Source organism: Acipenser ruthenus, chromosome 12, assembly GCF_902713425.1.
Source record: "Acipenser ruthenus chromosome 12, fAciRut3.2 maternal haplotype, whole genome shotgun sequence".
Lineage (NCBI taxonomy): Eukaryota > Metazoa > Chordata > Actinopteri > Acipenseriformes > Acipenseridae > Acipenser > Acipenser ruthenus.
Genome location: NC_081200.1, coordinates 16,130,858 through 16,152,831, shown reverse-complemented (window position 1 = coordinate 16,152,831; position 21,974 = coordinate 16,130,858). Strand labels below are relative to the sequence as shown.

The following is a 21,974-nucleotide window of genomic DNA, read 5'->3' as shown; positions in this document are numbered from 1 at the left end:
ACATGATCCTTCTGAAACAAAATAATCTCGATGGTGAAAACCAAACCAGGGCCAAAGTAAAGGAGAAGCATCACAGCATGAACAATTAAAGTCACTTTAGCCCGCGAGTATTGCCAAAGGCCAGATGTCTTGGTGATCCAGTACAAGCGTATGTAACAAAACACAACCACAGAGGAACACAGTAAGAAGCCTAAACTGAAGTACACATGGACTCCAATTATCATTTCATTACCTAATGGCCCAGAGCCCAGAGTCAATAACATGAGACAAACCTTCTGCTGTTTAAGAGGTTGGTTGTCAAGCATTTCCCGTATGATCATAATGGTAACTGGGTACAGGGATGCCAAGACCCAAATGGCGGGCAATATCTTTTTGGTTCTGGAAGATGGCACAATGTTTTCATAATGCAGTGGCCAGTGGACTGCCAGGTAAGTGTCAAGAACCATCAGCGTGATAGTCATGATGCTGCTGCAGTACGATGTAACCACGATAACGATGAGGATGACACAGAACAGCCTGTGCAATGGCCAGCCTTGCATGTTGCAGATTGAAACCACCAGGTTTAAGATTAAGAAGATGATGTCCGATAACAGGGTGTTTGCCAGTAGCAAGTAGCGGGATTCTTGTCTGAGGTTCCTGGTGGAGACAATGCAGACGAGTATGAGTGGGTTGGCTAAGAGGCTGACCAGGAACAAGGCAGCTGCAGAGATCAGGAACAGTTCCAAGTGCCAGTAGTGGCTCCTCAAGAACCAGTCATAAGGGATGTCTTGAGAACTTGCATTTGCACTGCCTGTGCTCAATCCTTCAGTGACTCCAAGATCCCAAGGTATGATAGGGGTCTGTTCCAGTTCAGAATGGTTCAGGCCAAGCAAGGACATGTTGGGATTCACTGCAATATCTGATTAATGTTTCAGTGGTAATGTTGTCTTCTAACGTCTGCAGGAAAGGGGAAACAAATGAAACTTTTATAATTCAAAAATGTCTTGAAAGTTTTTTTTTTAGTATTTCTAGCTTTTTTCCCCATTGAACCTGGCTTTAGATCAATGAGAAAGCCATATGTTTAAGCCGCAATTTGAAGATGAATAATATAAATGATTTATTTACGTGTAAAAGCGTCTGCTAGACGATGAAAATAGAAGACAAAACATCTGTATTATCTTCAAATTTCAGCTCATTATATATATATATATATATATATATAAACACAACAGAATCAATGCAAGGCATTTTGTGGCACTGTAGTATGTCCCTTTAAATAGTGGCAAAAAGGTTCACAGCCAATTTGAAGGTTGACACCCACCTGGAGGTGATTACATAGGTAAGCAACTGCAAATAAACAGAGAAAATTAATAGAAAGCAACGTTGCAAGCTTCTTGTTTGGTGTCGTATAATAATGATATCAGATCTTGTTGCACAGAAAGGGTTTGTACGCTTTCATGTCCAAACAATTAGCTTCTGTGCTTCATTTTGGAAATACCAAAACCAATGCTTTTATGTTTGTTGAACATCACAATCAATTTCACCCTTACAGTTGGACAAGACCAAATTGATAATTATCAAGAGCTGTTAAACAGACGTGCATGCTGTGACTAATGTGAACATGTACAGAAGGTCCTATCCCAGCTAGATTAAAGATTAGAGCAATGGAAACAAAAACACTGTAAAACAACAAGCTTTCTCTTAAAGAAACATTCAACAATGTGTATTACATTTCCAGTGTATCAACACAAATAACCCCCACAGAACAATTAGCACACCACATGTCACCACCTGGAACAAATATTGCACTGTGGGTTTGTGGGTGCAAATAGCCCACTTAATGTTTCTGCACCACAGAGGAAATTTGGAAAAAAATACTGATTTGTTGGGGGGGGGGTTCGGTTGCAAGGAGATCACATCATATTTTTTTTATTACATCAATACAGCTCAAAAGAATATGAAGCAATGTACGTTACTGGAATTAAGTGTTATTAAAGTGTCCCTTTAATAAAGTATTAATGTCAAGACAGTTATCAGGACCTGTCCACTTGATTATACAGTGCCTTGCGAAAGTATTCGGCCCCCTTGAACTTTGCGACCTTTTGCCACATTTCTGGCTTCAAACATAAAGATATGAAACTGTAATTTTTTGTGAAGAATCAACAACAAGTGGGACACAATCATGAAGTGGAACGAAATTTATTGGATATTTCAAACTTTTTTAACAAATAAAAAACGGAAAAATTGGGCGTGCAAAATTATTCAGCCCCTTTACTTTCAGTGCACAAACTCTCTCCAGAAGTTCAGTGAGGATCTCTGAATGATCCAATGTTGACCTAAATGACTAATGATGATAAATAGAATCCACCTGTGTGTAATCAAGTCTCCGTATAAATGCACCTGCACTGTGATAGTCTCAGAGGTCCGTTTAAAGCGCAGAGAGCATCATGAAGAACAAGGAACACACCAGGCAGGTCCGAGATACTGTTGTGGAGAAGTTTAAAGCCGGATTTGGATACAAAAAGATTTCCCAAGCTTTAAACATCCCAAGGAGCACTGTGCAAGCGATAATATTGAAATGGAAGGAGTATCAGACCACTGCAAATCTACCAAGACCTGGCCGTCCCTCTAAACTTTCAGCTCATACAAGGAGAAGACTGATCAGAGATGCAGCCAAGAGGCCCATGATCACTGGATGAACTGCAGAGATCTACAGCTGAGGTGGGAGACTCTGTCCATAGGACAACAATCAGTCGTATACTGCACAAATCTGGCCTTTATGGAAGAGTGGCAAGAAGAAAGCCATTTCTTAAAGATATCCATAAAAAGTGTCGTTTACAGTTTGCCACAAGCCACCTGGGAGACACACCAAACATGTGGAAGAAGGTGCTCTGGTCAGATGAAACCAAAATCGAACTTTTTGGCAACAATGCAAAACTTTATGTTTGGCGTAAAAGCAACACAGCTCATCACCCTGAACACACCATCCCCACTGTCAAACATGGTGGAGGCAGCATCATGGTTTGGGCCTGCTTTTCTTCAGCAGGGACAGGGAAGATGGTTAAAATTGATGGGAAGATGGATGGAGCCAAATACAGGACCATTCTGGAAGAAAACCTGATGGAGTCTGCAAAAGACCTGAGACTGGGACGGAGATTTGTCTTCCAACAAGACAATGATCCAAAACATAAAGCAAAATCTACAATGGAATGGTTCACAAATAAACATATCCAGGTGTTAGAATGGCCAAGTCAAAGTCCAGACCTGAATCCAATCAAGAATCTGTGGAAAGAACTGAAAACTGCTGTTCACAAATGCTCTCCATCCAACCTCACTGAGCTCGAGCTGTTTTGCAAGGAGGAATGGGCAAAAATTTCAGTCTCTCGATGTGCAAAACTGATAGAGACATACCCCAAGCGACTTACAGCTGTAATCGCAGCAAAAGGTGGCGCTACAAAGTATTAACTTAAGGGGGCTGAATAATTTTGCACGCCCAATTTTTCAGTTTTTTATTTGTTAAAAAAGTTTGAAATATCCAATAAATTTCGTTCCACTTCATGATTGTGTCCCACTTGTTGTTGATTCTTCACAAAAAATTACAGTTTCATATCTTTGTTTGAAGCCTGAAATGTGGCAAAAGGTCGCAAAGTTCAAGGGGGCCGAATACTTTCGCAAGGCACTGTATTTGGCATCACACTGGTGGGGTAATGTTATCCAGAGTTACCTTGGGTCCCTTGATTATTCCAGAAGACAATCACCTCTTTCAAAACAATAATTCACCATCTACTGTATTAGAATTGAGAAGCATGGGAGTGACTTCCCTAGATTAGAATCCGATCGAGCATGTGTGGGATGAACTGGTGTCAAGGCTGTGGCAAACTGGGGCCCAACCAACCCGCTAAAAGTTCTTTAGTGTGTATTGCACAAAGGACTCCTGAGACATTTGTCGTTTCCATTTGCTTGTTGTAATTTATGTTATAAAGCCAAGGGATATTACTGTATGTGTAGAATTTTATTTACCGGGGCTATGACTCAGACTAAATGAAGTAAGACCAGCTACTAGATTAGAGACTGTTAAGAGATAACATTGCTGTAATTAACATCCTTTCTTTGAAACTAGTCCCCTTAGGTCACCATAGAAACATGGTGATCTAAGGGGACTAGCTTCACTGTGGATCCACAGTGTGAAAAATGATGGATTGGCAGGAACATGTTTTGAAGGACGCGTGTTTCAGCCTCCATTTCCCAAGTCACCAGGATAAAAACTATTGGCGATGACTAAATTAAAAAAATATATAAATACATTTTAAAAAACACATGCCACTGATGTAGGGACCACACTAATAGTAAAAGCTGTTTCATAGCAGGGTCAGTCATGCAAGCGTGGTTCGAAACCTGCTCACTGCAATCTGGGTGGTGACCCACAGAGAGCGCTGAATTCCTTTAGAAGGTCAGGAAGGAAAATAGACAGGGGGTTGCTCACCTCAATTGCACTCTAGCAACCACTACTGGTCCGTTGCTTGACTTCCATTGCGATCTTCCCAGGCTAGGCCCTCGCCACCAGGGTTCAGTAGCTTGATAACATCCACTGCTTTGGTTCAGCAAGTGAAAAGAGGTGGCTTGACAGTGGAAATGGAGCTTCAGTTGATTCTGCATCTACCCAATTGGTAAGTGGGTATCAATGGTGAGGCAACATTCAAGTTGAGCAGTGTGGGTAACAAAACAGGCTTAGATATGGGCAGCAGTGTGGCGTAGTGGTTAGGGCTCTGGACTCTTGACCGGAGGGTTGTGGGTTCAATCCCTGGTAGGGGACACTGCTGCTGTACCCTTGAGCAAGGTACTTTACCTAAATTGCACCAGTAAAAACCCAACTGTATAAATGGGTAATTGTATGTAAAAATAATGTGATATCTTGTAACAATTGTAAGTCGCCCTGGATAAGGGTGTCTGCTAAGAAATAAATAATAATAATAATAATAATAAAGATATTATCATAAGAACATAAGAAAATCTAAGAAGGGAGGCCATTTGACCCATCTATGATTGTTTGTTTCCTAGAAGCTGATGGATCCCAACAATTTGTCAAGTTAGGTCTTAAAAGATCCAAGCATTCAACAACATACTTAACAACATACTTACTGTAGTTAACCCATTCCATACCCTCACCACTCTCTTCTTTCTGTCCTAGGCCTATCTCCACCTAATTCCAAATGGTGTCCTCTGGTCCTGGTTTCTGTGCTGTGCCCAAAGTGTTGGTTAGGGTTAACTATGTCAACTCCTAAATGCATATTATTTGATGTTTTATTTTTTCCTCAAATTGAGGGTGAGAAATTTGGGCTGTGTCTTAAATTCAAAGGAATATGATAGATTGAGTTATTTCTTCATTGTTCATTCCTTTAAGCCCTTTCATACGCAAAGCAGAGTCTACTGGATTTTTTGCTAAGTATCTTTACAATAGTGCAATCAAATTAAGGTGATAAGATTTATGAAAAACATTAAGAATGTCTGAATAATGGAAGACAATGCAATACATTACAAGACTGGATACTGGAGTATTCATCAGTGGTAATTCTAAATACAGCTGTGCTTGACTTATTAATTAACAAGTGTGTGTATTTCTGTCTAATGATTTGAAAGATAAAATTCAACACTATTTGAGTGTTTAATAGTTATGGATGATAATTCTAATACTATTTAATGACATTTTAACTTGTAACTATAAAGTTAAACATTTGTTAGACACAATGCATAAAAGCAGGTATGCAGTTATTCTTCTCCATTTCAATGCTGTTGAATAAATGAGTTTTATTTCACATAACAAAGATTTCATCATCTCCACTTTTCCTTGCATCTGGTCTTTGCCTAAATATACATCAATTGTTAATGTGCTGGTAACACGTGATTGAGTTTCTTAATTAATCTCTGAAAGTCCAGCTCAGGTTTACAGCAATTCGATCAATGGAAAATATCAATACATTGATTGTATAATTTCACAGTGAAAGTCAAATTGACTTTTTTTTCTAAAACGAACACACTGACCATTAACAAAAAAAAAACAAAGCAAACAATGGCATGCAAACCTTCAACACATACTATAAAAAGGGTTAAATAAGCATCTCACCTGTTTTTAAGTGAAGTGGATGAAAAACATTGGTGCAAACCACTCACAACCCAATGCTTTTAGAGGCTGATCTTCTCCCCGAGGGATTGCTGGTGTTATCAATAGATAATGTGTTGACTCACAGAGGCACTGATAACGCCCTGAGTGAAAAGAAGCACAATCCATATCTGCCATGGCAACAGAGAAAGCAAAGGAAAACAAAGCAGTAGAGGACATATGTCACTTTACATCACTGATAAGGCAATATTTGGAAAGGTTTAACTCTTTATGAAATCCGTGACTTGATTCAGTTCGTAAGTCAGCCCTTATATTGATGGATGTGTCAATGTTATTGTTGAAAATCCCAGCAATATCCTGTTCAGATTCAATCTACGCATATCCTGTCTCGATGGGCACCATGCAGAGGAAGTAGATTTTTGGCCTTTCAATTGAAATCAGTAGAAATATATGAACAAGTTGGTCACCATGGAAACCATGTCATGAAGCTGGCCCTTCTTAAGCAAGAGTTATATAATGCATCATCATTTTGGGGAGTACAGAGATTGTTTGTCTGCCTGTCCAACTGTCTTTCACTATGTCAATTTACAATGTTGCATACAGCTAGAGAACTGCTCATCTCATTCTGTTGAAACCTGCCAAGCACTTTCTTTGGTATCATAATCCCAGGGGACCCTGTACACACGCCAGGTGTTACTGTAGCAGGTTATGGTATCCATGCATCACTTTCCACTCATCCTATCTAAAGCAAACAGTGCATACTCTCTGTGAGAGAATATTGAGCTTCTTATCGCTTGCTGTTACGCAGGTAAAGCTGAATATTTTCATTACCTGACAAAGCACTCTTTCATGAGTGTGTATCTTCATATCAATCCTGTTAGACGCCAAACACAATTGCATTTATTTTGGGTACTTTGATAACAAGGGGTCTGCCACTCTTTAAGGGTTATAACCAAGGTTTTAAAACATTTTCCTACCTCATGGTAACGTAATACTATATCCTTGAACTGGCTTGCTGTTGATATTTTTGTTTTTCACTCTGAAGCCTCTTTGTCCTGGTGAACAAAAATTATAGTACTGCAGATCTTTTTTTACAATCTCTGATAAAACAAACTGAATATAGGATTAAAGGAACCACAGCCTGAAGGTGCTTCAAACCTCACAGTCGGTTAACTAACTGAAGAAATTATTCTGATGAAAAAAAATATGTTGCAGTTTATATGTTATAGGAATTTGTTCGTTGACAAAGAACAAATACCATATATAAAATAATATCTTGTTGGAATTGACGGAATGTCTATCTTAATATATCATTTGAATTTACAGTACCCTACTTTAGATCATGTGAATATATTTGGCATTGCTCTTCTAAACAAGCAAAACAAAAAAACAAAAAACAAAAAAAGACAAACAAGTTAACTTTAGTAACTGGTGTAATGTTATCAAATGCTTTATTAGATTTACATGTTATTGACTTTTTAGAATATCACAAAACCTTTATAGCATGATGACTATTTCAAAACAGAAGCAATACAGTTTGAAAAAAAAAGTAATAATTACACAGACACATGTCAATTTGCCAGAAGCAGTCCCTGCAAGCAGGGGAAGGAAGGGGGGTTACTTTCGGTACTCAGTCTGCTCACTGTCCTCACTCTCGTACCCCTCCTCGGCTTCCTCTTCTTCACTGTCAGAGTTCTCCTCCTGCCCCTCCTTCTCCTCCTCTAGCTCGCGTGTCAGGAGTTTCCTGAAGACCTCAAACTCGTCAGGCGAAGCCCTGGCCACCTTGGTCAGGAAGTCCTCTGAGGCCCCCAGGAAGTCCTTCAGCTTGGGGTTGATGATGCGGGTTTGACCCTTTTTGTCGGGAGTCTCGTACACCCCCAGCCTCTCCAGGAAAACGTGCCTTGCACGGATCTCCTCCAGGGGGACCCTGAAGAGCCCTGACTTCACCATGTCTGTGTGCTGGATCCCCATCCGGAAATAGGCGTACTGCAGGGGGAGACGGGATAGTGGGAACTTCGTTTAGACAAAATAGGGATGTCATGAACCGAATGATTTAAATTAGGTTTGTCTGTATAGGGTTTAACTGAAGGTCCTGAGGAGGTGTGCCTTTTGACTTTGTGGTGTAATAAATAGCAAAGAAGAGGTTTGGTTGACATACAATTGAGAAATGACAATATTAATAGTTTATAAAATGATCCCTGTTGTAGAAATACATTTTTTGTCTTATTAAATTAATTTATAAAACCATCAAAAGCAATGTACTTCAGTCCACTACACCATCCATATTGTTTGTCCCTTTTTCTTTGGGAAACAAAAGTGCAACTATTTCTTTGGGGAACAGGACAATGTAAATTGGTCTTAAATTCAGGAGAGAGTCCATAAATGTAATCTCCCAGGGTAATGCGTACACCCACTGTGTCACCATGAACACACATGCTACCTTCCAACAATTCCTACCACAGTAGGAAGGGCAGTGTATTAATAAGCATGTGTGCATATCTATTGCATTAGATAGCTCAGATAGCTCAGAGTGACAGGGTACTCCCCATCCCTGGTGTTATTTTGTATTTGCATGTATTGTTGCACGGGGTGTGTGTGTGTTGGGGGGGGGGGGGGGGTAGTGGGTGACAGGGTGGCAGTTAAAATCCTCCCTGCAAACACACGTAGGAATGTGGCTGGCGCTGTCAATTGAATACATGTTTAAATGATTAATTAAGGCTCCAGCCACAGGTGTATAAATAAGGTGATCATGGGTCTCGGTATGATGAAAACGTTTACATACACAGTAAACTGTTGCTTACCGTATAGCTTCACCCTGTGCTCAACAAACCCCATTAAATTATTGTATTATTGTCCCACAGCCAAACTAATTTCACCAGCAACACATGTCCCCACCACACTGCTGTTTCTCCCCGCAATTACTGCTTTAAACGAGAAATTGAGAAACTACAAACCTTGCAGCATTCTGTAATTGGAAGTAATGAATTTATGGTAAAAACATTCCACCTTCTAGCACTAAACGTTTACCACAGCAATTTTGCTGTTTCCCCCCTGGTTATACTATGCAGTTACAACAATTTACATTGGCTTGTCATGTTTTTTAATACGCTTTACCATGCTTTCACAATGCTTTAAATTGCTTTACTTTACCATGCTTTCACAATGCTTTAAATTGCTTTACTTTACCATGCTGTACACTGCTTTACTTGACCATGCTTTCACTATGCTGTACACTCCTTTACTTGACCATGCTTTCACTATGCTTTACAATGCTTTGTTTTACCATGCCTTCACTATGCTTTAACTACCTGTTTAAAGGGTTCTTACCTGGAATTTGTACTGGAGTTGGCGGTTCTCCTCCAGCAGTGTGGCGGGGGCGCTGCGCAGGATCTCTGTCACCTGCTGTCCTGTGAACTGACACTCCTCCCGCAGGAAGCGCACCGCGGTGCCTAAGCGCTTGGGGGTGAGGGTGAGGATGTGGGGGCAGTGAGACACTACCCGCTGCAGGCTGCCTGCGGAGAGACATGGGGCTGAGGTTATTCCAGTACCAAGGAATACTGACAGACGCTGTCATATACATACATACATACATACATACATACATAAATAAAAATAAATTCGTGTCAGGAACTCAAGTAGACAAACGTTTAAGGTACTTATGAAGGCAATAACTTAATGATTGTTGATGGCTTGTTGGTTACCTAGAACACACTAACTTTTTTTTTTTTTTTAGAAGGATTTAACATCCTCATTCTATTCAAATCATGCAACACAGTGACAAGCTCCACGCAAGTTCAAAGACATAGAGACAAATTATAATATACCAACACTGGAGCAACAGAACCCAGAACCACTTTGAATGATGGCGAATACCTTCAATAGTAAAACACTGAACAGCATTTAAAATAATCCATGCAGCTACTTCCTCTTTGAATAAAAGACATGGCTGGATTTGGAGGATCTGAATAGAATCACAGAAGCTTTCTGATGGGAAGTCCCATCAGAATGGTTCATGAGCCTGGCTAAATAATTCCACTCCCTCTCCGATTAAACCATGATTTATAATTTCAATTAAGAAAACCCCACCTTTGCATTAGACAGATTTTCAACTATGTTTGGGGATACAAAAGTATCTATCTGGGTAGGATTAACCTGAATGCTAAGAATGTTTCCATTTTCCATTTCAAATATGCACATTGAGACACATACACAGTCATTACACCACACCTTCTAGAAGGCCCAGCTTCCTTAGGCTGTCAATGCGTTGCTGGAGCTGGTTCCCATTGATGCGTGAGAGCTCAGGACACTTTTCCAGGACCCGCAGGATGCTGCTGGGGTTTAAGCCCAGGGTGGTGAGGGTTGAGAGTGTGGACAGGCCCTGTGTGCTCAGGGGGGGTGTCTGGCTAGAGGCTCCCTCACACAGCTGGATCACCTGATCCTCAGTGAACCCCAAGTCCATTAGCGAGCGGATGGTCTCCTCATGAGCACAGCTCCCTGGGGTGCCCCCACTGAGGAGCTTCAGCTTATCCTGAAGCTCCTGTGAGGGGGTCTCAGGTCTATCCTTGTCCCGGCTGCATGCAAGCTGGGGTCCGCTGCGAAGGGAGGAGCAGAGTTGGCGTTGCAGGGCTTGTTGGGGCTCCTGGCCACATTTTCTCAGAACCAGGGGGTGCCGAGATTCTGAGAACGATAGTCGCTGGATTCTGAAGAGGGAGGCCCACCTCAGCACCTGGGGTTAATGAATGTATTCATAAAGCATTAACATACTGCATTGTGGTCCTGATTCCATCTTTAAACAACTTCAGGATTCTGTTTAACATTATGACATGTGATAATGGATGGGCTCACATTTAAAAATGGATGCAAGAGGCATGAGCAAAACTGCTCAAATGGATTTGATACACGAGGAAAAAATTTAAAAACACATATTAAAGGTAAACAACTTCCATTGTAAATATTGGATTTGTGTCACCTCCCATCTTATAGACCCTTGTTATTTGAGGTTTAAAAATAGTTATTCACGAAACAAAAATTAATATAAGGGGATCATACCATTCAGAACAGATTTTCAGGCATTCATTTTTTAATAACCCTTTAACAAAGAGAAAATAAAAGCTTGCTGAAACCATTCCCTTTTTTTTCTTTGAGATGAACATCTCCACATCCTATTTTCTAATGGCAAGGATTCATCTCAACATATCTGCATAATTATTATATGACCCCCACGCCCTTCTACATTTGTGAATGGAAAATATAATTACCACTGTAAATGGAAAATATGCAAGTTACAGTAAAATTTAAATGACTGAAGTAGGCTGATACACAGCAGGTATTGTGAACTTTTTTTTTTGTTATCAAATGGTGACAAAGTACATGTAAAGACCTTCCTCGTAAAGCATATTTAAAAAAAAAAACAAAAAAAAAAACAACACCAAACTGTGGTGAGCTGTGTTAAATGCAAAATATAACCAAGGAAAAACTGCAAAATTACCCTGCAAATATAATGTGAAATACATTTATAAGGGATGAGCCAGTGCAAGCAAGGAAACACAAGAGTCATTTTGTATTGCAGCCAACACATCGACGTGCACTAGATATATAATGACGCTTTGGCTGATCTAGCCTTATATTATCTATGGCTGGCGGCAACTAGAACTGAAGTTAAGATCCTGAACTCACCAGCTGCTTCCCCAGTTGACAGACAGATATTTTGCAGCCAGTAACATGCTTTGCTGAGGTGTGATACAGTAACAGCTTTCTTGAAAAGAAGGTCAAGCAAACTGAGAACTTTTTTTTTTTTTTTAAACCTAGCTTAGGTTTGTAATAACATGTATTTCTTTCAAATCTGCACTTTTCATAACAATAACAAATAGAAAAAATGCATGACAGGTTGCATTTGTTTTGTTTGCTTACAACTGCTTTAAGCCATACATTCATATTCCATTAATTTCTGATGCAAGTATCAAATTCTGGCGTGTAAATTGTTATGTGATAGTATTGTACCGTCATATCAACTGCATACTCTGATGTGTGTTCGGGTCTTAAAACTGCCACAGTCCTGGGTTTCAGAACTTCCTTGTTTAAGTATACAGCATTACTGAAATGACCAGGTGCCAGGAGTTTAAACAATCATGGGTTAAATAACAGCAACTATTAGGGAGGAACAAATTATTGAACATCAAACTCTTGGCTCCTGATCATTTAAATAAAAGATATAAATAAAGCTACAGCAGTTCTGAAACCCAGGCCTGGGTGCTAGCTTGAGTTTCAAGTCACGCATATTTTTAAGTCAAAAGAGTATGTTCAGGGCAACATTTTGCACCAATGCACCCATACTGATACCATACAATCATGATGGCAGATCATGTTAGTGCAAATTCTATGAATCCTGGATACACCTGCATTTATATATAGTTCTCCTTTAATAAAAATTAAATAACGTTGCATCCAGGTCTGCTGGATATAAAACCTTCTAAAACCAAAATGCACTATAAAACTAATGATGATAACCACTGCAAGAATCATCATGCACTCCGTCACACCTACCCAACCCGCATAAGGCACAACCTTCTTCATCAAGTTAACGTTGCATAATTGACATGGACAAATAATGCTTTTAGCTTCATGGAGATATTATGGAATGTATAGAATGTGTAATTCAATGGTATTAAAAAGTGGCACTGTGACCTTGGCTTGTGCGAATAGTGACATCGTTAGGGGAACCTCCTGCTCCGTGTCTACTTATTTGAAAATCGTTTTTCCTCTCTCATTTTTCAACGAATGCTGCCGCTAAATCCTTTTATACTGAAGCCTACTAGTAAATCACTAGCAACGTAGAGAGGTTGCACTGGTGCTCAGCTTAGCCTCTATTATCGGAAACTTTTGGTACAAATACTGGTGCAGTATATGATAACATGCAGCATACAAGCTGATACGTGAGATTATCAGACATGTTATAAAATAGTTATACATTACAAACAACAAATAAAGCAAGGACCGTCGGTGTACAAGGTATTGCAGAGTATTATTTGTGTAAAACGTGTTTAGTAGCGATGATTTAGCATAAACCGGTGGTGTTCCATAGCGGTTCCCCCCCCTCAACTGAGCCCAACCCGGCGTCTGCAGTGTCAGTGAGTGCTGGCCTGTCAGAGAATAGCATGCAGCCCCAAGTGCAGCACACATACATATTTAACTTTTTTCTGACATGCTTATCTGTTTTAAAAATTAACATTAAACATGTTGCCGAACCTGTTTTCCGCGGCTGCGCATGCTCCGTCTGTACGCCTGACAACACAATCCTCCTTGCAACATAACACGGGGAAAATGGGTTCCACCTTAACTCTGCAACCCGGTAATAGTTTAATTTGTACTCAAGTTAATACTAAACAGTGATTGTGCTTCGTGCGAACTGGATATAAAAAAAGCTAGTTGTAACGTATTATGCGTTAATAAACCATTCTCCTAACACACCCATATGTATCTTACTGCAGACCAACTTAATTTATACCACTCCTGGAGTGCAAGTCTATTTTAGCACAAAAAAAATAAAAATAAATAAAGGATAACTCATAATTGATTTAAGTCAGAAACACAAATGTTTCTTTTGAATATTTGATAAGTTCCTGTAAATAACATTTAGTATGGTCATGGTTTTTAATTATAAAGTAAAGCAACTAGTTTTATAAATAGTATTGGCTATTGGCTAAGGAACTGCACCTACACTGGAATAAACAAGAAATTAACACATTTGTCTGAACCTCCAGGTAGGCTTTGTGAGATTTCCAGAGATTAATTAATAAACAGATGCCTCACAGACCACATCTGCAGAAACTTGGATTTTATTATAATTTACTAATTTACATTTCTTAAGACAAGAATCGTCAATCAAACTAGAAAGAAAAAATATATATGAAGCACTCTTTAATAATCTTCAATAAAATATTAATTAAAAGTCAACACATTAAAACAGTTGATATGAATACAGGAATACAATATAAATAAAGGTCATATTTCTGAAAATATTTATACAATAAACATGGCATGATTTTCAAAAGACTGTTTTGTTAAAATCTGATTTAGACTACTGTCAATGAAAGGGGCATATTAAAATGTTGTTGATTTAGATCCATTGATCAGGTTTAAAAACAATTTTGCCACTTTTAAAAATCAAGCCTTTGGTGCTTAATCCTTATTTCACTCAAAGTAGTGTCTGCAGCTTTGATAGACAAGCATTCCCCTAAAGGGAAGTCTACAGCACCAGCTGTAACCTCAAAGGCAATAGATGAGCCAGGTTGTGCACATCACTATCTCTCCATAATGTTCCAATAATTTCTGTGAGAATTACAGTCAAATGTAGTGGCAGGCATTATACTTCCCTGATCTGTTTATCAGATTTTCAGTCTCATTGTCCTGCAGCATATGAAAACACTCAGTCCTGGCTGAGGTGGCATTTAAGAAGTTCAGTCTCCAGTCTTCATCTTCTTCGGGATCCATGGTGTCTGTGGGAGCCTTGTATATACCATGCCTGGGAGTCTGAGAGTCCTTCAAGCAGCCCTTCTCCCCCTCCATGAGACAGACACTCCTGCATCGAGGGGAATCTGTAACAAGAGACTGGGGTGATATCTACTGCTGTCTGCTTTCTTTATCTATGTACAGTGTTATTTAGGAAGACCAGGTGAATAGACAAGAATATGCTGCTTCTTTAAAACAAAAATACATCTTCTAAATGATAGGATTTCCATATGAAATGCTACACAATTAAACAGTTAGTTAACTCACTTTGTTTATGGCCAAGCAATTCACATGGCAAAACATCATCTACTTTTTAAAAATCTGGTTTCATGCCATTTAACTACATATCTGCACACATATGAACCTTATCCATTACTAAAAACTGATACTGTTGTTTAAAGAGCTTGTTAAGTCATGCACATGCTATACACTTTCTTGTTTAATCCTTTCTAGTATCTTCTAAATAATATTTTTGTATCATGTATAATGCATTGTCTTCCATACATACGGTCATTCCTGTTACTCTTGACAAATAGTTAGATTTATCTCCTACCACAAAATGTGCAAAATAAAGTTCCTGAGTCACAAGCACTTCCCTGTAGATTAGCAAAGACAAAGGTCCTAGTTTCCCTTAGGAGTAAAGACAGCCAGTCTGCGCTCTCCGCAGCTCACCTTGCCTGGCAGGATACACCTCCTCCCAGCTGTACTCAGCCAGGTTGATAGGCTGTGACAGCCAGGGCACCTGCAGCAGCTCCTCCAGCCTCATCCTCTCCTGGGGTCAGGCAGTAGAAGGCAGGACAGCAGGGTTTGCAGCTCTGGAGAGCAGGGAGAGAGAGGGGGTCAAGCAGAGGCACAGACAGAGACTGTATTAAACTGCACTGAAGGCAGGCGTTCATCTGTTTGCTGCTGTTAGATACATGTTATTTAGTGCAGCTTTGTTGTATAAAATCTTCAGTCATTTTTGATTGTCAAAATTGTTACATTTTTGTATGGTATTATTCTTGTGTGTGTGTGCACAGTACAGAAGTAAATTAATTGGTCACTATTGATATTTTCAGTGTTTCAATTTTGTAATGTCTCAGTAACAAGAGACCTTGACATCATCTACACAAAGTGTGAGCTCTTTAACAAAAAGCAGAGTTGTGCTGGTTTGTTGTTGGTTTTCTGTGAATGACGCTATGGATTATGGGTGTGATCTTGTTCATTTTGCTAGAGTGAACACATTTGTTTTAAAATGATTACTTTAAGCACTACAAAACAATTGGCAATTACAAAAAAAAATTGAAACTGAAAAAACAATGCAGGCAAAGTTTCTCAAATAGCTTCTAGACTTTATTATTATTTATTTATTTATTTCTTAGCAGACACCCTTATCCAGGGCAACTTACAATTGTTACAAGATATCACATTATACATTATTTCACATATCACATTATTTTTACATACAATTACCCATTTATACAGCTGGGTTTTTACTGGACCAATCTAGGTAAAGTACCTTGCTCAAGGGTACAGCAGCAGTGTCTCCCACTGGGGATTGAACCCACAACCCTCCGGTCAAGTGTCCAGAGCCCTAACCACTACTCCACACTGCTGTCCTCCACACTGCTTACCTCCTTCTGGTACTCTTTAGGAAGAGTACCAGAAGGAGGTAATATAAAAGGAAAGACACACACCTTCCAGCTCAGGACCCTCATACCTGCAGAACAGGACTAGATAGTTACAATCAGAGGCTGAACAGCCCTGCATAACTACAGTGCGAGTACAGTTTAGGATATCTAGAAGGCTGCTTTATTTGGCTTCAGAAAGTACTATATAGTAACTATAAACAGCCACTGGTACAGTCTATACTTATGGAAGGATGCAATAAAAAGTACAAAGTTGCTTTATGACCGGCAATATTTCCCTGTACTTGCGCTCATTAAATCAAACTTGTGGGCACATCTGGCATTACCAAATATGCAAAACCTTTGCAGTTCATGAGCCCTTCATTAAAAACACATGCTAAATAATTTGAGTGAATGTCACGCCATACAGGAAAATAAATGTGAATCATTAAGCAGTACTGTATTTTTGTCACATAGTGCTATTACAATAGTGGGGTAGGTCACAGTAAAACTTCTATTATTCAATATAATTGCTATAAAATGTACTTTGGACATCAAGATTGCTTTGATACATCCTGTGGGTTGAAATTCATTATCTCTAATAGAAATCTAAGTGAAGCATAATAAAACTCTGCTGACTAATACTGATCAGCCTAAGATAGCAGTAACACATTTAATGCTAACATGTTTAAATACGTACAGATTTCCCATGAGAACCTCAGGAGAGCAGTACTCCAGGGTCCCACAGAAAGTGTAGAAGAGTTTGCCTGGCTCAAGAAAAGCGGCCGACCCAAAGTCTATAAGCTTGATGTGAAAATGGGTATCAATTATAATGTTCTCGTCTTTGATGTCTCGGTGCAGGATGTTCTTGGCACGCAGGTAACCTACAGCTGCCACCAGCTACAATACAGAAATAGGTGCTCTTTAATACATCATTACATCTTGAGTTCATTCAAACTATTACACTTTCAGAGTCCTTTAGCCTCGTATATCTAAGGAGTCAGCAGCAGGGTTGGGGTCAATTCTGAATGTGTTGATAAACTCCAATTCAATTCAAGAATTTGAATTTGAATTTGAATTGAAAAAATCTTCAGGATACAGAATTGGAATGAAAGGAAATATAATTTAATTCCATGAAGTTCCATGAAATTCCACTCATTTTAAAAAAGGTTGAATGCCACATTTATTTTGTACATCACTATAAACAATACTGATTGCAATAGCATTAATATATACTTTCAAATACTGTATCTTAAGCATGGCTCAAAGCTTTCAAAAGTTTTTTTTGCATTTTTGTAATGAGATATTTAAGAGCTACAGTAGTCCTTAATTATTTGTTTTTCTTTATTCATCTGTTATTTAATCCTTTAGTTTTTCACTCCTATGTTGTTACATGCCACTCATTTTTAAAAGTTTACTGCTCAAAGTATTGAAGCAACATATGATTTTGTGAACCACTGGGGGTAGGCCAGTTATTGCCCATTTTACCCCTTTGCAGACCCCTTGCCCACTAAATATATTGGTATCACTGAATAGATAACCCCTCTTACATTAGGCTTCATATTTTAATGAGCAAGCTGTCTGACAGTTTTTGTATTACAAGAAATGCTAGCCATTTTTTTTTAGCAATGTAGGATGACTGGGGGTGGTGCACTGATAGGCAGCTTTATCCTTTGCTCACTAAATATCTAGGTAGTTGTCTCGCAACTGCAGGGGAACCCAATTACCTATTTCGATAGGATTTTTTTTTTTCATTTTACCCCCAATAGTGACTGCTAGGACTGGGTTCCTGCAATATGCCTGGGAGTCACCAAGAGTTAAAATAAAACCCCTACTAAAATCCAATAAAAAGATTCAGTGTGTAAAGCAGTACTGTGAAAAGTGTTGCTCTATGTGATGTACAGTGTAGCCGGTGCTATGAGTTGTGGTCCACCTCCTCGCAGTCTGTTCTTTGCTGTGCTCTCCAGACAAAGCCGAATGCTCCCTTGCCGACAGCGCTGATGGTGACGTACTTCTGGCTGGACTCCCCCTTGCAGGCCCGTGAGTCCTCCAGGTCCTGGGAGCACCGCAGCCCTTCACCCCGAGCCGTCTCCTGGATCACCTACAGTGGGCACAGCGCTCAAGTTACGTTATTTAGTATTCAGCACTCAAACAATGGCAGGCTTCAATAACTGAGGCTGGTGACAAACATTTACTAAACTCATGCAAAAGTGTACTTCCACACACATTTCTTTGTGGTTTTGTAACAAAGATGAAAACTGTACTGTACACATTTAAACATATTTCAATCTGACACAGATATGAAGTTAGTTTGTATGTTTCTTATCCATATGTAGTGAACTTTTCAATCAAGATGTAATTAAGTAATACATAGAAACGATGTACCCAACTTGAGGGTGAACAGAGCAGTGCTCCAGCACACTTTCCAGAGGGACTGAAATGCTTGTGATACACTGAAAAGTAGAGTTAGACATCCTGTGAATGGCCCTATTCAATACCCTAATGCCAGCGACTGGTGTTGTCAGAGAGGAGGCTTTCTCTTGAAAACAGCTACTGTAGTCCAAAGTGAATCTGGGCCTGCTGAGAGGTACGGTCAGAACTAGGAAGGCTCACTCACCTCCCCCAGGCTAATGCCAGAAACATCAGGGAGGAAATCGGAGGTGCTGTTTAGGCTGGACAGGAGGAGCTTCATCCTCATGACAGCTTCTCTCTGAGTCTCAAGGTGGTCTCTCAACATCCAGAGGCAAAACAGGGTCTGCTGCTCAGGGAGCTCCACTTTCCGGATCTCAAACTACACACCTGGGAAGGACAGCAGCCTTTCAGTAACTAAGCCAATTCTGCAGTTTCTTATTAAACTCTTCACTCAGCCAAAGATAAGCCTTAAGTCAGTAGATCAACAGCTTAACATTGTTGCTACCTCTCCTGCTGTGCTGTGGTAAACATTACTATTTTACTTTGTTCTGTTAAAATCTTTGTTCTAGCATTTTACAATCACATATTTTAAAGTAATTTATATAAACATTATGGTGTAGTAGATTTCAGAACTTAGCCTTGAATACAGCCTTCATGCTCTGAAGAAAGCCCACTAATTAGGTCCTAACTCAAGAGCTTGTGTTTAAAGATGTCTATATGAAGTTCTCCAATCTCTGTATTTAAAAATGTAAGTGTTACATTACATAGCATTAACATATAGATGCTATATCCACATCACCATAAAGGGGTAAGGTGAGACAGATTAGACACAAAAAAAGAGAGAGCGAAGAAGAAGCTTACAAAGTCTAGACCCATCTCGATGATAGCAGTTTCCTCTGGAATGCCCCTTCTGGATTTCACCCTGGATTGTGGACAATGCCTGCCCCTCTGGTTGTTTTTTAGGGGTTGATGTTGCAGGATTCTCTGTCTTCAAAGATGATTCTCTGCCTTCAAAAACACCATCCTTATTCGGAGGCATTGATGATGTCGAATGTTCCTGATCGCCCTATTCCAAAGACCTACACTGCCTTTCCCCACTTTGATCAGACAATGCAGTGGTGACTGCCTCCTCCAGCCCCGCAGAGTATGGAAGAAGCTCCTTTCCCTCACCATGCTCCACCATGTAGGGAGAGGGTGTCCTGAGGACCTCAGAGGTGGAACAGGAGGAGAGATCTGGAGAAACCAGTTCCAGACTGCCATTCAGATCCAAATCCTGCATGGCTTGAGTGATCAGATTACCATTGGACTCCACTTTCACATTAAGGTAGCTGCTAGACTCCTGAGAAATTAAACTGGAAACAGGATTGGACACAACTGGGAATTTACTTCCGTGAAAGACAACTTCAAAGCTGGAGTTTTCTCTATATCTATTAGCCAGGAGATCAAGTGTAGGTTGTCTTCCAGGCCACACCTCATACAGAGTGGGGTTACCTGGAGAGCCATTAAGGTAACCTTGGCACCCTCCGGCAGAGGGCTTGACATCTCCTTCTTTGCTGATTCCATACCAGCTATGCTGTGGAGTTACCACTCTGCCCAATCTTGTGGAGCCAGTCTGAGGTTCTCTCTTCTCTGATCTCCTTGGCAAATTCTGGTGCTGCAGAGAACAGTTAAGGCGCTGACTGTCTGATGCCCTTCTGGGTTCCTGCATGGAGCCAGTTTGTTCTGTTCCATGAAGGCAGGGTGTGGAGAACTTCTAGGGGATCCCTGAGGTGATTCCACTAAGGACGGTGTTTGCAGGAGACCATTGGTGGTGCCAATCAGTTATGTCATGCTTTCACCACAGCGGAGGTAAAAACAGCAGCTTTCAGAAGTTTGGGGTTTCCTGTATAATAAAAGAATAACTAGAAATGTGTTTTTTTCTTTTTGTGAATAAACAAATGGGTCTGTGGATTCACCAAAAAATCTCCCCTATTTAAGCTCCCCTCACCATTAAGCTATAGTGTAATCTGTATTAGGGTATGTTGTGTGAAGCTCAATGTGTAACAGTAATGTATTTCAGTGTATTGTTTATTGGCTATGCTGTTTGCATGATTGGTTTCAGTTTACACCTACCCGCTAAAGGGGGTGGACGTCACTGCAGGGGAGGACAGTGTTGATGGAACACTTCCTTCGTTCTCCAGTCTGGTACTGGTTCCAGTAAAGATTTCCACCTTTCTGCCAGCAGATGTCCTTTGCTTCTCCTCCTGAATTAATTCCACATTGCCAGCCAGTAATGGACTTTACAATGAATAGGTATTGCAAGTAAGGTGAAACATGTGAACAAGCTTACTGGAAGTAAAAGGAACAATCTCTGCCACTGTAGGTTTGATTAACCACAAGACTCTCCTTGCTTTGTGATACTTTTATTAATACTTGTATCCAGCAGACAAATGTGTGACTGTCTGAATAAAACCGTTGTTTTACTTAAAGGTTATAATTATTGAGTGTTAGATTTTAGGGATGAATTACACAGATTTAGAGAAAATGAAGACACCTCTACCTTCCCCTGCAGTTCTGCCTTCTCATACCCAAACAGCATCAGTGGAAAGTTATTGTTCGCACTGTGGATTGTTCCATCAGACCGCAGGGTTAAAAGTCCACTGATTGCTGTAAACACCCAAATGGTTCCTGAGTAATTCAGTACAATTGTCAGTCTCTGTTTGAGAGTGGCCAAGGATTAAAGTAGGATTGAAGTAAGCTTGCAGGTTGTGAGCTGTCAATATGCAATATACTGTAGCTATTGCCACTTAACTTTCATAAATAGTAAAGCACAAGCACCAAAATTCATGAGTGAAACTGCCTTTAAGGAGCGACAAGGCTTTAAAACCCAGTTTACCTTCCCTTTTATTAGCATTACCTACATCATCACTGGTCCCCTTCACGTTGTGGTTCTATGGGTAGATTTTAATGAAATGCTACGTGTGATCCTGGCCCGGCATACTCTTAACACCAAAGTGTTAGAGACAGATAGACAAGAAAACCTAAATGCTGCTTATTACACCGTGTAACACTTTTTTTTTTTTTTTTGGTTCCTGGGTAGTAAGTGTTATTTCCTAATTGCTTATTCCTCAAAAGTATAGAAAATGGCTATTATTCCCCACAAACTTTGCTTTTGTGACCAGGACAGTGATATTTTGAAATTTACCTATTTCCAATGAGAAAACTGGCAAATTTGTTTCTTTTCGTTCACATAAAGTCAGAAAAAAACAACATATGAATCCAAATTAACATGTATTTATACTAAAGTAATACAAAAATGACTACAAAAGATTTAGAAGTGAGTAGTTTTTCGAGATTTACGATTATACTGT

At 39.8% G+C, this 21,974-nt stretch overlaps 2 protein-coding genes across 2 annotated transcripts; both read right to left on the bottom strand.

Annotated features, from left to right (window-relative positions):
- Nucleotides 1–7,531: 7,531 nt before the first annotated feature.
- Nucleotides 7,532–13,444, bottom strand: LOC117417375 (transcription termination factor 4, mitochondrial-like). Its single transcript, XM_034029499.3, has 4 exons — nucleotides 13,343–13,444; nucleotides 10,325–10,823; nucleotides 9,425–9,609; nucleotides 7,532–8,083 (listed from the first exon to the last, which is right to left on the bottom strand). Exons 1-4 carry the CDS (start codon nucleotides 13,403–13,405, stop codon nucleotides 7,715–7,717), a joined length of 1,116 nt encoding a protein of 371 aa, XP_033885390.3. The 5' UTR covers nucleotides 13,406–13,444; the 3' UTR covers nucleotides 7,532–7,714.
- Nucleotides 13,445–14,440: 996 nt separating this feature from the next.
- On the bottom strand, nucleotides 14,441–21,340 carry LOC117416766 (uncharacterized; the record flags this gene model as incomplete). Its single annotated transcript, XM_059034210.1, has 10 exons — nucleotides 14,441–14,691; nucleotides 15,278–15,377; nucleotides 16,219–16,304; nucleotides 16,866–17,112; nucleotides 18,146–18,313; nucleotides 18,830–19,003; nucleotides 19,694–20,377; nucleotides 20,612–20,630; nucleotides 20,737–20,901; nucleotides 21,108–21,340. Coding segments are annotated over 10 exons (2,127 nt in total), but the record flags the coding sequence as incomplete, so codon positions are not given.
- Nucleotides 21,341–21,974: the final 634 nt, after the last annotated feature.

Excerpts from the sequence above, each read along its gene's own strand:
- LOC117417375 (XM_034029499.3), bottom strand. The coding sequence starts at position 13,405 with ATGTTGCAAGGAGGATTGTGTTGTCAGGCGTACAGACGGAGCATGCGC. Across the intron at positions 9,610-10,324 it reads GAAGCTGGGCCTTCTAGAAG|GCAGCCTGCAGCGGGTAGTG; the intron begins GTGTGGTGTAAT and ends GTCTCTCCGCAG. Across the intron at positions 8,084-9,424 it reads AACTCCAGTACAAATTCCAG|TACGCCTATTTCCGGATGGG; the intron begins GTAAGAACCCTT and ends CTCCCCCTGCAG.